General features: G+C 49.8%; 1 protein-coding gene across 3 annotated transcripts in view; it reads left to right on the top strand.

Moving 5' to 3' along the window:
- Positions 1 to 661: 661 nt before the first annotated feature.
- Positions 662 to 15,689, top strand: part of LCMT1 (leucine carboxyl methyltransferase 1) — a 45,703-nt gene continuing 30,675 nt past the window's right edge. The window contains exon 1 of one of the 3 annotated variants that reach the window (XM_070413636.1): positions 662 to 915. In XM_070413636.1, coding sequence (XP_070269737.1) covers positions 809 to 915 — 107 coding nt within the window. In that variant the 5' untranslated portion in view covers positions 662 to 808. The remainder of the gene's footprint in view (positions 916 to 15,689) is intronic. The other 2 variants (XM_070413638.1, XM_070413637.1) reach the window with 2 other exon arrangements.

The raw sequence follows: 15,689 nt of genomic DNA, 5'->3' as shown, positions 1-15,689 counted from the left end.
TTGATTTCAGAAAGGAAGGGAGAGGGAGAGAGAGATGGAAACATCAATGATGAGCGAGAACCATTGATTGGCTGCCTCCTGCACGCCCCACACTGGCAATTGAGCCCACAACCCAGGCATGTTCCCTGACCAGGAATGGAACCGTGACCTCCTGATTCATACGTCGATGCTCAACCACTGAGCCACGCCGGCTGGGCCACACATTCCTTCCTTCATGACATCTCAAAGACTATTATGTGTGCTGAGCCCAGCTCCTGCTTCAGAGGGAACCCAATAAATATTGGTTCAATTGTTAGATGAGACTGAGCCTCGACCGACTGTCACAATGACACTTGTTTCCTTCGGCTGGTTTCCCTGCCCTTCGCCCCAGTGCTAGAATCCCTGACCTGAGTTAATTACAGGTATAAAATTACGTGGCCAGCAATAAGAATCTCAGTGGCCTCGCCACTCACCTAAGACTACAATTCCCAGAAAGTATTGCGGTGCCATAGTGTGTCAAGTTCACTTTACTTCCCCCTCCCTGGCAAACTTCCGGGTTTTGTGGGCGGGGCTAAAGGAGTTGTCCAATGAGCACCTCCGCAGGCTGAGAGGCTGGGAAATTACTCAATGAGCGTCCTGTCAGCGGCTCCAATAAGCGCGAAGGTTGCTGGGACAGTGGTCGTGGGCGGCCTCTCCGAGCCGCGCCAGCTGAGCGGGCGGAGCCCAGCCCCTCTCTCCTGCCTTCCTGGAGGTTCGCTAATTCCCCCGGCGGCGGTCGACCCCGCTTTCATGTCCCGGGTGGGCACAGCACCCCGGAACCTCCACGCCCATGGCCACTAACCTGAGGTCGACCACTTTCAACTCCTGTCCTTCCTCGACCGAAGCTGACGACGAAGGCGTGCAAGGCACCTGCGATGATGCTTCTATCTGCAAGAGGTGACTGCGGGGCGCGGGTTAGGGGCGTCAGCTCCGGGGGCTGGGGCCCGGGTGGGAGGCGGGCCTGTGTCGGTGGAACGCGCTTGCACGCCACCAGGCGCCCGCCAGCTCCCGAGACCCTGGCTTCTCCCCTGTGAATTTCACAGGGCAGGGCTTCGTTTATGAAACACAATGATGTACCTTCTGCTGTGTGCCAGGCGCGGTGCAAGCCCGGGGTCGTGCCTAGAGTACAGCGTGGAGGGGGGAAATGACGTGACCACGACCACATCATATTGGCGTGCAGAGCCAGTACTTTCCAGCGTTCTCGCCTGATTGCTACAGGAGTCCACACTATTAGGGATGTAGTTGCGGGGCGGGGAGGGGGGCGCCTGTGAGCACAGGTAGACATCACACACCTGGAAGCATGAAAAAGAAAGCATGAGACTTGAATGTACTCCATTTATTCATTCAACAAAAATTGTTGAGAGCTTACTTTGCTCCAGGCCCTTCATTGTGCACGGTGGTGGGGGTTCAGTGATGGGGACCACATAATGAACGAGACTGACACGGCGCCTGACGTACAGCCTAGTTGGAAAAGAGACAGGAGACAAATAATTACCCATAAAATACATAATGACAATTTTGTGTGGAGTGCTGAGATTAGACTTCGTAATTTAGGCAGTGATGTTTAAACTGAGAACAAAAGGCTTAAAAAGCAGTGTTGGAGACTGTTCAGGCAGAGCAAGTCAAGTGTGGACTGTTGGAGGGACGGAACCAATGCCCTGGCTGCTGGGGCCATCAGGGTTTGTAGGGTGGGGAGAACAAAAGTCGGGGTTAAGGACTGCGCTTTTTGTGGGTTCTTGGAGACCAGGCTTAGTGAAGCAGAACCTGGACTCTGGAGCCAGAATGGAGCCAGAATGCCGCACTGATCTGAGCCCTGCCATTTACAAGTCATGCAAAACCTCAGTCAGGCAAGTTATTCAACCAGTCTGTGTTCTCAGTTTTCTGGTCTGTAAAGTGGGGATGATCGTAAAGATGAAATGATATGTAATATTAGGAAAGCCCTTAGAGCAGTGTCTGGCATGTGGTATGTGTGAGTGGCGGTAGATTAAATACGAGTAAATAGATAAATGCATACATAAGTATTAAAGGCTTGGAGGCAGTCCTTGGTGAAATTTGTGAGTTTAAAGACACCCAGCTTTATTTCTTCCGCTTTCAGTTGCTATTGACCACACGTATAGCACTGTTGAATTAGAAATAATTGTTCTCATGTTGACTGCTCTTTAGTAAGAGAATCTACAGTGTTATTAAATTATGAGAGGGAAATAAAATACTTTTCTGGCCCTGGCCCGTGTGCTCAGTGGTTAGAGCGGTGGTTCTCAACCTCCCTAAAGCTGCGACCCTTTAATAGAGTTCCTCATGTTGTGGTGACCCCCAGCCATAAAATTATTTTCGTTGCTACTTCATAACTGTAATTTTGCTACTGTTATGAATCGTAATGTAAATATCTGATATGCAGGATGTATTTTCCTTGTTACAAATTGAACATAATTAAAGCATAGTGATTAATCACAAAAACAATATGTAATGATATCTGTGTTTTCCGATGGTCTTAGGCGACCCCTGTGAAAGGGTCGTTAGACCTCCAAAGGGGTCTCGACCCACAGGTTGAGAACTGCTGGGTTAGAGTGTCTGCCTCAGTACCAAATGGTCTTGTTTGATTCCCGGTCAAGGGCATGTCTGAGTTGCAGGTTTGATCCCCGCAGGGTGCATGTGGGAAACAATCAATTGATGTGTCTCTCTCGAATTCATGTTTCTCTCTCTCTCTCTCCCCCTCCCTCCCTCCTTTCTGCTCTCTCTAAAAATCAATGGGAAAAATATCCTCCAGTGAGGATTAACCAAAAAACAAACAAACAAAAAGGTTTTCTGTAGCACATTAGGGTTAGGTTTATTTAATATTTATTAATAATATTGGTTTACTTAATATTTATTGGAAATGTATTTTGCATACTTAAAAAAAGTAAATAGCTATAAAATAACTCAGACGCAAAGAAAAGTACAGAGAAATAGTAGGACGGCAGGGGTGGGCAAACTTTTTGACTCGAGGGCCACAATGGGTTCTTAAACTGGACCGGAGGGCCGGGACAAAAGCATGGATGGAGTGTTTGTGTGAACTAATATAAATTCAAAGTAAACATCATTACATAAAAGGGTACGGTCTTTTTCTTTTTTTAGTTTTATTCATTTCAAACGGGCCGGATCCGGCCTGCGGGCCGTAGTTTGCCCACGGCTGGACTAGAGCATGACTTTCCTTGACTCTCAGTTGGATAGTTTTTATAATTTAGCTCTTCTCTGTCTCGGTTTCCGGCGCCCTCTGTGTCTACTGACACCTAAACATTGTAGGGGGAGTTCAGGTTTGAAGTGCAGAGAATTTAAGGTAGTGGTTTTTAACCCGACCTGCAGGGCAGCATGGTCTGTGGGCTGGGGCTGCTCTGGGCTAGGCCAAGCTGTGAAGACCGGATGTGCTGGCCATGCAGATGCGGTTCATCGAAGCTTTTTCACACTCTTCTTTTCAGCTCGCTTAGTCAGTTATTCCTGTTACGCCCCCAGCACATTTTCGCTCAGGTCCTCCCTGGTTTTCTCTACCCTTCAGACACGTCCTAGGCCAGCGGGCGCCAACCTTTCGGACCTCAAGGACCACCCGCGGTCCGCGGACCACCGCTTGGCGACCGCTGCTCTGGGCTCTTACCTCTCAATTGAGCTTAGAGTTCATGGCCGGCCATTCTGCCCTTCTCTGGCAGCGACTTATCTCTCCTGCCCTCCAGTGCTGGTAAACCCCAAACCCTGGTTGAGCCAAACTCTCCTTTCTCACCTCGAATACTATGGGGCCTGCTGTGAATTCATGTCACCCAGCCGCACCTGTGCCCTGAGCAGAGCATGACCATTCTAGTATGATTCCCAGGTCAACTCACTTTCCCGCTCTCCAGAATACTTAACTCAGCCATTTCCCACTTTCCTCAAACCTCTCCTCTCCCTTCCCCTCCTCTCCCCCTCAAGGTAACAGAGTAGAGGTGTGGGTATTGCTGAACAGGAAATGGAAGCCTTCAGGTGGGAATGCACCTACTTCTTGCCCAGAAACGTAGCCATCCTTTCTGTTGCAGCTGTCCATGTCTTCCGGCAGAGACCACTAGAAACCACTTGTAGTTACGCAGTTGGGCTTAGTTACTCATCGTAGTGGGGGCGCACTCACACGGGGGAACTTACGGGCCTGTCGGTGGGAGGGCGGAGGGACGGACGGGACTGTGTTAGAACTTCAGGACTTGGGCTGTGGTTGGATAATTTGGGGGAGAGTTCAAGGAAGCGAGGACTTGCACTGGGTTGGGTGCCGACAGGAGCGGGGCAGTCCTATCGTCGGTACTTCAGTCAGCCTTTTCTAGAAGGAGGTGTGACTGAGCGAGACCATCCCTGCCGTTCATCAAGGAGCCGCAGTCACTCCTGGCAGCCGGGAGGGTCTGGTGCTTGGTGGATGGCACCCCGACCTCATTTTGTCTGTTGAGACTGAGTTATGAAGCAGCCTTCTTCTGTCTCCCTGCATCACCGGTGCAGTATGACCCTGTGCCTTCGAGGTGACCTCGGTGAACGCCCGCCAGCGCCTCGATGTCGGCCTGCTTTTCTTGTTTCACCGAGGGGCCTGTGAGTGTTCGGAGGGCAAATGGGAGTCTGCCAGGCAGAAGGAGAGAGCAGGAGCTGAGTAGCATGCCATGAGGCACAGTGCGAGTTAGGGGAACTTGACATTGGGCGGGGGCATGGGTGGCAAGAGAGAATTGTGGAGAGGCCGTGAGAGAACGAAAGGTGGAAGGTCCTGAGCGATTTATTTTTTTAAAATATATTTTATTGATTTTTTACAGAGAGGAAGGGAGAGAGATAGAGAGTTAGAAACATCGATGAGAGAGAAACATCGATCAGTTGCCTCCTGCACAGCTCCCACTGGGGATGTGCCTGCAACCAAGGTACATGCCCCTGATCGGAATCGAACTTGGGACCCCTCAGTCCGCAGGCTGATGCTCTATCCACTGAGCCAAACCGGTTAGGGCGGTCCTGAGCGATTTTAATTGGGGACCTGACATGATCTGGTTTCGTGTTTTAGAAAAATCCCCCGCAGCTGCGTGAGATCTGTTCCCATTTCCTGCCGGTCTGCTGGCCCACCTGGCTTATTGCAGCGGCCTCACTTTTCTTCCTGCTTCTAGACTAGCCCCTCCTCCACCCACGTGTTTACACTGTGGCCAGGGTGACTTTTCTGAACCACACATCTTATCCTGTCACTTGATTAACCGTCAGACACCAGGTAAAAATCTACACAACATGGCGTGACACACCGCACTTTTCAGGATCTGCTCATGCTGCCCTGGGTGTCTCACTGCCCACTGCGATCTCTCAATGATCTCAAATTCATTATTTCCAAGACTCTGCTCAAGTTCACCTTCCCACAGTCTCCTTGCCACCCTTCCCCCACCCCAATGAGTGGTGCTGCCCGTTCAGCTCACAGGCCTGAAAGGTAAGGTGATCTTGAAGCTGCCCTTTCACTTCCCCCTGTGATCAGAACTTTGATTCTTATCTGCTAAATATGCCAGGAATCTGCTTCCGTTTCTTCACCTCCCCTTCTGCTACCTCTGTCCAAGCTGAGGTCACCTGTGGTCAGTTATGGCACCAGCCCACTAACTGAGCTCCCCCTTATTTCCCCCAAATCCACGTCCCTCTGAGGTGAGCGTTTTATAAAAGGCCTGCCTGCTCAGGCCACTCCCAGTGCAGTAGCTTCTTGTTGCTGTTAGAGGACCCAGCTCCTGAGGGGCCTCCATGGCCCTGCCTGCTCTCACCTGCTTCTCCAGCCTCACCCCCCTCCCTCCCTGCCACCCTCGAAGTTCTTCAGGTGTGTCCTGCTCCCCCGCCTTCCTCTAGCCTTTCAGCCTGCTGCTCCCTCCCTCCCTCCCTCGCCCCTTTAGTTCTGCGTCAGTCATCTCGGCTTAATGCGTTCATTGGGCTTTCTTTACTGCGTGCCTCCTTTGTGGAGGCACTGTTCTCCTGTGGAGCAGAAGCGAGCAACCCAGACAACACCGAGCTCTTACAGGGCGTTCGTTCCAGTGGGGGCGCCGGCTGGGAAACATGACATCTGGCGTGTCAGCTGGTGATCAGCGCCTGGGAGTGTTGGAAGGAGTTGTCCTCTAGGATGGGATGGCCAGGGAGGGCTCTGCTGGGAAGGTAGTGCTGGGGAGAGACTGGGGGCAGGAGGGAGGAGACCTGTGTAAGTGGGAACCCAGGCCCCAGGCGAGGCCAACAGAGTAGGTGGGCCCTGAGGCGGGAGCGGGCCTGACCAGCTGCCTGGGCCTGGGGCTGGGGGACAGATGGTGCAGCCTCTTGTAGGACTAACTCTTCCTTGGAGAGGGAGCCGCTGGGGATTTTGAACTGAATGAAGAATGAGCTCACTTGACGTGGGTTTTAACGGGATCATGTCAGCTTCTCTGTGGGGACCAAACTGCAGGGCGAGGATGGGAGTCAGGAGACCAGTTAGGCTCTGGGATACCCCAGGCCCGAGAGGCTGGTGGCCGGCAGGGCGGGAGCTGTGAGGTGCTGAGGGGCTGTCAGGTGGAGCCCATAGGAGGTGCTGGCGGATTGGATGTGGGGGAGGCTGGGGAGTCATAGATGACGCCTTAGCTCAGACGGGCTCCCTCAAGCAAGGAGGCCTCTGATACCCGCAGACCTGAACGTACACCCTGTGCCTCCTTCGTGCGTCCTTCGTGGGAACCGGCCATTTGCAATTCAGACATCGGGTGTAGTTTTGTGTTCCACTAGAATAAACACGACACAAAGCAGGGGCCGCGTCCACCTCAGAGCCACGCGCATTGTAGGTGTGATAGCATCCGTGGATGGCTACAGTGACTAGAACTGGATGCGAACACTCAAGATTACATCACCCTGGGAGGCCTTAAACAGCTGCTTTTCTTCTTCACTGGTATTGAGTGGTCTATACGGTTCAGAAACCAGGCCAGGGGCCAGTGTGAAAATGATAGAAGTGAATCTGATTTCTGAAAACTGTCCCCCTAGAGATGCAGGTGGTCTCCGTAAGCCTGCTGCCCTGCCCCATCACTGCTGCCCCGCCCCACCACAGCTGCCCCGCCCCATCACTGCTGCCCCGCCCCTTCACAGCTGGCCCGCCCCACCACAGCTGCCCCGCCCCTTCACAGCTGGCCCGCCCCATCACTGCTGCCCGCCCCCACCACAGCTGCCCCGCCCCACCAGAGCTGCCCCGCCCCATCACTGCTGCCCGCCCCACCACAGCTGCCCCGCCCCTTCACAGCTGGCCCGCCCCACCACAGCTGGCCCGCCCCATCACGGCTGCCCCGCCCCTTCACAGCTGCCCCGCCCCATCACGGCTGCCCTGCCCCACCACAGCTGGCCCGCCCCACCAGAGCTGCCCCGCCCCATCACTGCTGCCCCGCCCCTTCACAGCTGGCCCGCCCCATCACTGCTGCCCTGCCCCACCACAGCTGCCCCGCCCCACCACAGCTGCCCCGCCCCACCACAGCTGGCCCGCCCCATCACTGCTGCCCCGCCCCACCACAGCTGCCCCGCCCCACCACAGCTGGCCCGCCCCACCACAGCTGGCCCGCCCCATCACGGCTGCCCCGCCCCTTCACGGCTGCCCCGCCCCATCACGGCTGCCCTGCCCCTTCACGGCTGGCCTGCCCCATCACTGCTGCCCCGCCCCACCACAGCTGCCCCGCCCCACCACAGCTGGCCCGCCCCACCACAGCTGGCCCGCCCCATCACGGCTGCCCCGCCCCTTCACGGCTGCCCCGCCCCATCACGGCTGCCCTGCCCCTTCACAGCTGGCCCACCCCACCACAGCTGCCCCGCCCCACCACAGCTGCCCCGCCCCACCACAGCTGGCCCGCCCCTTCACAGCTGGCCCGCCCCATCACAGCTGCCCTGCCCCATCACGGCTGCCCCGCCCCTTCACAGCTGGCCCGCCCCATCACTGCTGCCCCGCCCCATCACGGCTGCCCCGCCCCATCACTGCTGCCTGGGAGAGCATGCTGAGACTTTGACCAAGGATGGCCTCTGCACCTCCAGAGAAGATGTGCCACTTTAGATCTAGGACATTGTGTTGAGGAGAAATTAGCTGCCAAACTTGCTCATCAAGAAAGTCCAATAAATTCTGGATGATTAACCCTCCCCTGTTTTTTAAAAAAGGAATGAATTAAATATTGGAAAATACCTGTGAAAGGTAATGATTTTATATCTAGAATAGGAATATTCACATCATTTTTTCTCTTACAAACTTAATTTTTTTTTTTTTTTTTAATATATTTTATTGATTTTTTACAGAGAGGAAGGGAGAGAGATAGAGAGCTAGAAACATCGATGAGAGAGAAACATCGATCAGCTGCCTCCTGCACAGCCCCCACTGGGGATGTGCCCGCAACCCAGGTACATGCCCTTGACCGGAATCGAACCTGGGACCTTTCAGTCCGCAGGCCGACGCTCTATCCACTGAGCCAAACCGGTTTCGGCACAAACTTAATTTTTTAAATGACAAAGTGAGAAGCTTCTGCGAAATGCTTAACGAAAGAGGTTGTATCAGTTTTCATTCCCGCCTGTGCAAATGAGATGCTAATCATAGAATTTTCTTGGTGACCAATGGCTTAGCTGGCAGGTGGAGAATAATCCCTCTCTAATTTGTGTTTCTATGATCACTGGTGAGACCCAGCACTTTGCTCACTATCATTGATACTTTTATGTGAATCCTTTCTCCAGTCATTTTCCAACTGGGTTGTTGTCTTTTTCTTGTCTGGTTATTTGTACTTCTATTTCTGCTTTATAAGAACTTTTTATATGAAGGATGGTACTCCTTGGCCTGTGTTTGTTGCAGTATTTTCTCTCAGATGGATGCTTGGTTTTCACTTTTGCTTGTCAGTGCATTTCATAATACAGAAATTGTGAATCTTCATGGTGCAAAATCTGACAACCTAATTTTATGGCTTGTGTTTTTTGAGCAGTGCTTTGAAAGTCCATTTTCAATCATTTCAACATTTTCTTTTAGTACTTCTATGGCTTTGTCTTTTATGCTTAAATCATTCATCTCTTTTATGTAAGAATGTAGCAGTTTTAACTTAATTTTGTCTGAAAACATTAGCTAGTTGTCCCTATACCATCTATTAAATGATCTCTATTTCCTAATTGATTTGAAAAGTCATATATAATATACTAAATTCTTATATATACTTTAACACAGCAATGGCATTCTTGACTCCCAATTGAAATGCCTCCCCCCCCCCATTTTGATGCCTTAAGACTATTAATCCCAAAGTTACTTAGTTGGGAATTGATTCAGAGCTCCCATAGCTTGCCTGGCAGGGCAAGAATGGGGAAGGAAGGGTACCAGCAAAAGACATGTGTCTGAGTGTGTCTCTTTTCATCAGGAACGCTGTAGAGTTTTGGGAAGCCCTGTAGACTTCTTTGTACTGGGACATATGGCCCCACCCTCAGCTGCAGGAAAGTGTGGGGAGGTAAGAACTTCTCATTGGGTAGATGGATGCCTCAAACAAAATTGGGGTTCTTTTAGTAAGGAAGAAGAGGTGAGTGGATATTAGAAAGGGAACTTGAAGATCCTGCTATGTTCCTCATCTCCCCCCCCCCCCCAAATTTCCCTGGTGGGGGAGGGGGAGGGGAAGAGAGAGAGAGAGAGAGAGAGAGAGAAAGAAGGAGGAGGAGGAGGAAGAGGAGGCGGAGGAGGAGGAAGAAGGGAGAGAGAAGTAGAGGAAGAGGTGGAGGGGAGAGGAGGGGGTAGGGGATAGGGGAGGGGAAGAGAAGAAAATAGAGGAGGGAGAGAGGGACATAATTTATATACAGGGTATCCCAAAAAATATATGCACATTTTAACAGCTGATAGCTCAATTTTGAAAATGGGATGCATTTTAATAAACACTGCCTTTATAATTATTCAAAGTATATATACATTTTGAGGGGACACCCTATAAATTAAGTGTTCAAGTTTTCCATTTGAGGAGTGTTGACAGTTGTATATATCTGTGAACCACCACTCAACAAGATGTAAAATATTTCTGAAACTCCAGAAAGGCCATTTTTCTCTCTTTTGGTTGGTCTCCTTGCCCCCACCTCACTAGTATTTTCTGATTTCAGCTACCATGGATCAGATTTGCCTGTTCTTGAACATCATACGAATGGAATCATACAGTATGCATTCTTTTTGTAATTTCTTTCACTCAGCATGTTCGTTGAGATTCAATCATGTTGTCAGAGATAAAGCCAAATACTGGTTAAAGTGGTAAGGTCAGGTTTTAACCAGCAATAACTATTGCAACAGGGAAAGAGTCCTGGGTGAATAACTCGCCTGCAGCTCTACAGAGGGCGTTTTGAGGGAGGTGGGGGAGTCAGGAGTTGGGCGAGCACTGGGCAGTAGAGTCAGAGAAGTGAAAAGTTATAAAAAGAGGGAGGGAGGAAGGGGTCGGTCCACGTGAAGCCGCCTGGGTTTGCTACCTGGGAGAAGGGGCGCATCTTTAATGTTGGCTGGACATGCTGTGCTCCTGGCGGCCTTGCATTCTCTCAGGCACTTTAAGTGCGAGGAGCGTCATCCTGAGGTTGTGGCCTTGAGCTCTTAGAAGCTGTTAGTGTTTGTCCAAGTCTCTATATTACAGGCCAAGGTTGCAGCCTGATTGAGAAGACGGCTCAGAGGAACCTGGCTCGTATGTGGTGAGGAGAGAACCCCTGTCTGTGTAGAGTGGTTTGGTCCTTTTCATGCTGTGTGACCACACCCTGATTTGTTTGTCCCTTCCCTGGACCAGGGTCACTTGAGTTGTGCCCAGTTTTGGGCCACTGTGGATGGGCTGCGATGAACATTCTTACAGGTCCTTCATTTCTCTTGGGTAGATGTCTAGGAGTAGAATTGCGTAATCATAGGCTGGGTGTGTATTTAATTGCCAGATTAATTCCCAAAGTGGTTTATCAGTTTACACTTCCCACCAGCAATGGATGAAAACTCCACATCCTTGTTAACACTCCATATCGTCAGTGGGTGTGAAATAGCATCTCACTATGGTTTTACATTGCATTTCCCTGGTGACTAATTTATGTTTATTGTTAAAAGTATTACAGATGTCCCCTCCCCCCATTGACCCTCTCCAGGGTCAAGCACCTTTTTAAAAAATAAATATATTTTTATTGATTTCAGAGAGAAAGGAAGAGGGAGAGAGAGATAGAAACATCAATGATGAGAGAGAATCATTGGTCGGCTGCCTCCTGCACGCCCCCTACTGGGGATTGAGCCCGCAACCTAGGCATGTGCTCTTGACCCGAATCGAACCTGGGACCCTTCAGTCCATAGGCTGATGCTCTAACCACTGGGCCAAACCGGCTAGGACTTAATCACCTTTTTTATGTGTTTATTGGCCATTCCTACATCTTTCATGAACTGTCTGTCCAAGTTTTTTGCCCATTTTTATTGATGATGTCACTGTTGTTTTTGACTTATATTGTAGTTCATTACTTAGCTGGGTAGGAGTCTTTTGTCAGATAGATGTATTGTAAATATACGTTCATGTATAGGAAAATGAATTTTTTGTTATTAATACTCACAACGGATATTTTTTCCATCCGTTTTTTGAGACAGTGGAAGGGAGAGAGTAAGCGGGGGTGGGGGGGAGGTGAGGGGAAAGAGAGAGAGAGAGAGAGAGAGAGAGAGAGAGAGAAGGGGAGAGAGGAGAAGAAGAGAAACATCTATGTGAAAGAGACATATCAATTGGATATCAACTGGTTGCCTCCTGCATGTGCCTGACCAGGGCTGGGGATCAAACCTGCAACCCAGGTGTGTGCCCTTGACCGGAATAGAACCTGAGACTCTTTTGTGGGCGGATGTTCTAACCAGCTAGCAACACTGGCCAGGACAAGAAGTGAAATTTAAAAATATCCTATATAATAAAAGGGTAATATGCAAATTGACCCTAACAGCAGAACAACTGGGAATGACTGGTTACTATGACACACACTGACCACCAGGGGGCAGATACTCAATGCAGGAAATGCCTGGTGGTGGTCAGTGCCCTCCCACAGGGGGAGCTCTGCTCAGCCACAAGCCAGGCTGATGGCTGCCAGCACAGCGGTGGTGACGGGAGACTCTCCTGCCTCCTCAGCAGCACTAAGAATGTCCGACTGCAGCTTAGGCCTGCTCCCCGCTGGCAAGTGGACATCCCCTGAGCGTTGCCGGGCTGCCAGAGGGAATGTCTGATTGCCAGCTTAGGCCCAGTCTCCCGGGGAGCGGGCCTAAGCCAGTAGGTGGACATCCCCTGAGGGGTCCCAGACTGCGAGAAGGCACAGACCGGGCTGAGGGACCCCCCCCCCCCCGAGTGCACAAATTTTTGTGCACTGCGCCTCTAGTTATTTATAATAGCATCAAAAATGTAAACTGTCTAAGAATAAATCTAATGAAAATACCTTTACACAGAAAACTATAAAACACTACTGAGAGAAATTAAAGGAGACTTACGTAAATCGGAGGTATACTTTGTTCATGCATTAGAAGACTTGGTGTTGTCTATTCACCCCTAATTGATCCATAGAGTCAGTGTAGTCCCAATCAAAATCCTAGCCACACATACACACATATCTACATGATACCCACACATAGATACACATACACGTACACAATACAACCACACATACACACATATCTAAATAATACCCACGCATATATACACATACACATACATGTACACAATACAACCACACATACATATATATTGCTCGGTGGTCCAAAAGAGTGTTTCACAAACAGTAAGTTGTGACCCATCGATACCATGAAATCAACAGACTATCTGAAAGCTGCATTTGAAAAATGAAGTAGAATACAGTAACACAGAAATCATCCAAGTGCAGTTTTACAGTGTGAGGCCTGGAGAGACACTGGTTAGAAACACTGGGGCGTAGGACTCGGGATGGTGGTCGGACGTGCCTGTGTACTGTTGAGGTCAGTCCCAGGCTCCTGCCAGGCACGTGTGCCTGAGTTTACTTTTCTCTCCAACCTCTTCCCCAGTTTCTCCTGTTTCCTTACCGCTCTCCAGCTCCGACCCCCCCCCCCCCCCCCCCCGTCCCCCTTCTGCTACCGGGACACTCTAAGTCCATTCCCACACCAGAGCCCGTCTGTCAGCCGGGCCTCCTGTCTGCAGGGCCCTTTGCTCAGTGACTCCATTCTCTAAGGCTCAACTCGCCATCCCCCACCCAGAGGCCTTTCCCTTCCCCTTCTCGCAGGAAGATCCCTTTGTTCTCCTCGTTACTCATGCCCTTCACTGGTCATAATCCCATGTTTATCTTTGCCTCTGGCCCTTCTCCGTCTTGCCTGGCATTGAGCAGACAATAAATATTGCTTGACTGAATCTAATACCAACTGATAGTACAGAGCTGAGAGGAATAGAAACTGCTCCTTGTTATCTGCCAGGGCAGCAATAGTCCAACAGGAGTGCTTGGAGGGAGGCCCGCAGAGCAGCCTTCCAGCGGTTGCTTGGCAGTGGGGTGAGCAGCTTGATACCTATGAAAGGATTCTTGTACTGGATGTTGGGATTGACCAGATCATTTCCAAGGCCCCTTCTAACCCTTTAACTCAAGCATGTCAGACTCCAAGGCTAACATGGGCCAAATCAACAAGGTGGAAGTGTATGTGGCTGCAAAAAGCAAAAGCTTCAATTTTCATAGAAACGTAGGTTTATTTCGATAGAGACATGCTGAATGCCAAGGGCTGAAATAAATGAGTCTTCGTTAACATAAAATAATAGAACATTTTAATAAAAATTAATATTTTTTCTTGAACATTAACTTACCAGACACTGAATAACTGCACAAATTAATAAGCATAACACAAATAAACCTATTTTTCTTGTTCTCCGAAAGCGAAATATTTCCTGTTGCGCACACCAATCAAGTCAGTCCAAGACTAATGACGTGGCAATCAGATGCTAAAATATTCGCTGCTGGATTAGTGAAGAAAAATGGTGTCCTGGTGCATAAGGGAAATGAATGCAACATGATTATAGTAATCAGTCATTAGCAAATGTTACAGTTCATTATTAATAATCCTATATAATAAAGAGGTAATATGCAAATTAACCCTCACACCCTCACAAGATGGCTGCCTATGACCAGGCCAGCAGGGGTGTTAGTGAGGGACGACCAAACGACTGAACAAGCAGGCTGTGTGGGGCGACCAGGATGGTTTGGGGGCCATGAGGGGTGACCAGGCTGGCAGAGAGGGGCAGTTGGGGGAGAACAGGCTGGCAGGGGGGGCAGTAAGGGGTGACCAGGCCAGCAGGGGGGGCAGTTAGGAGTGACCAGGCCAGCAGGGAGGGGGCAGTTAGGGGCGACCAGACAGGCAGGCAGGTGAGTGATTAGGAGTCAGTGGTCCCGGATTGTGAGAGGGATGTCTGACTGCCGGTTTAGGCCCAATCCCTGGCCTAAACCGGCAGTCAGACATCCCCTAAGGCAGCCGTGGGCCAGATCCGGCCCGTTTGAAATGAATAAAACTAAAAAAAAAAAGACCGTACCCTTTTATGTAATGATGTTTACTTTGAATTTATATTAGTTCACACAAACACTCCATCCATGCTTTTGTTCCGGCCCTCCGGTCCAGTTTAAGAACCCATTGTGGCCCTCGACTCAAAAAGTTTGCCCACCCCTGCCCTAAGGGGTCCCCGATTGGAGAGGGTGCAGGCTGGGCTGAGGGAACCCCCCCTCCCCTGTGCATGAATTTTATGCACCGGGCCTCTAGTTATGTATAACAGGATATTGTAAAAATTAAGTTATGAAATTTTTATTAAAACATTTCTTACATACCGTTGTATTGGCTGGGCCGCAAAAATATTCATGTGGCCCGCAGGCCGAGAGTTTGACATGCTTGCTTTAACTGTTCGATGGTGTTCTCATCATTAGGCAGTGACCACTAGATGGCACTAGATGAATCCTTTGAAATCTGTTCATGAAACTCAGTGAGAAAACTTACTTCCTCCAGCACAGATGTGCAACACAATCTTCACAGAAGTCTCATCCCTTTCTGTGTGTAAGGCGCCTGGGTGTTTTCTGTTTTACTGTATTGTACTTCATTTTTTAAATGCAGGTTTTCAGATTATTCCGTTGATTTCATGATATTTTGTGAAATACTCTTTGGACCACTGAGCGAGTTTACTCTTGTAATACTCTGTTTTCCTCGGAGAGTCCAGGCTTGTAGCAAGTGGTGTTCTTAGCAAGCTCTTTGTTTCTGTGCTGAGCGGCTGTACTGAGTAGCTGAACACAGGTACTTTCTTTTTTTTTTTTTTTTTTTTTAACATTTTTTTTTTATTATTATTATTATTATTTTTTTATTTTTCGCTTAAAGTATTACAAAGGGTATTACATAAGTGTCCTTTTTTCCCCCCCGCCCTTGACAAACCCCTACCCTCCCTTACCCCCCAGTGTCTTATGTCCATTAGTTATGCTTATATGCATGCATACAAGTCCTTCGGTTGATCTCTTACTCCCCTCCCTCGTGCCCCCCAACTCTCTCTGGCCTTCCCACTGCAGTTTGACAATCAGTTTGAGGCAGCTCTGCCTCTGTATCTATTATTGTTCAAAAGTTTGTAATGGTCTTTATTATCCATGAATGAGTGAGATCATGTGGTATTTTTCCTTCATTGACTGGCTTGTTTCACTTAGCATAATGCTCTCCAGTTCCATCCATGATGTTGCAAATGGTAGGAGTT

Source organism: Myotis yumanensis, unplaced genomic scaffold (genome assembly GCF_028538775.1).
Source record: "Myotis yumanensis isolate MYYU_CA2020_CCGP unplaced genomic scaffold, mMyoYum1.0.hap1 SCAF_4, whole genome shotgun sequence".
Lineage (NCBI taxonomy): Eukaryota > Metazoa > Chordata > Mammalia > Chiroptera > Vespertilionidae > Myotis > Myotis yumanensis.
Note: the sequence above shows the minus strand (reverse complement) of the source record. Positions and strands in the feature narration are given on the sequence as shown.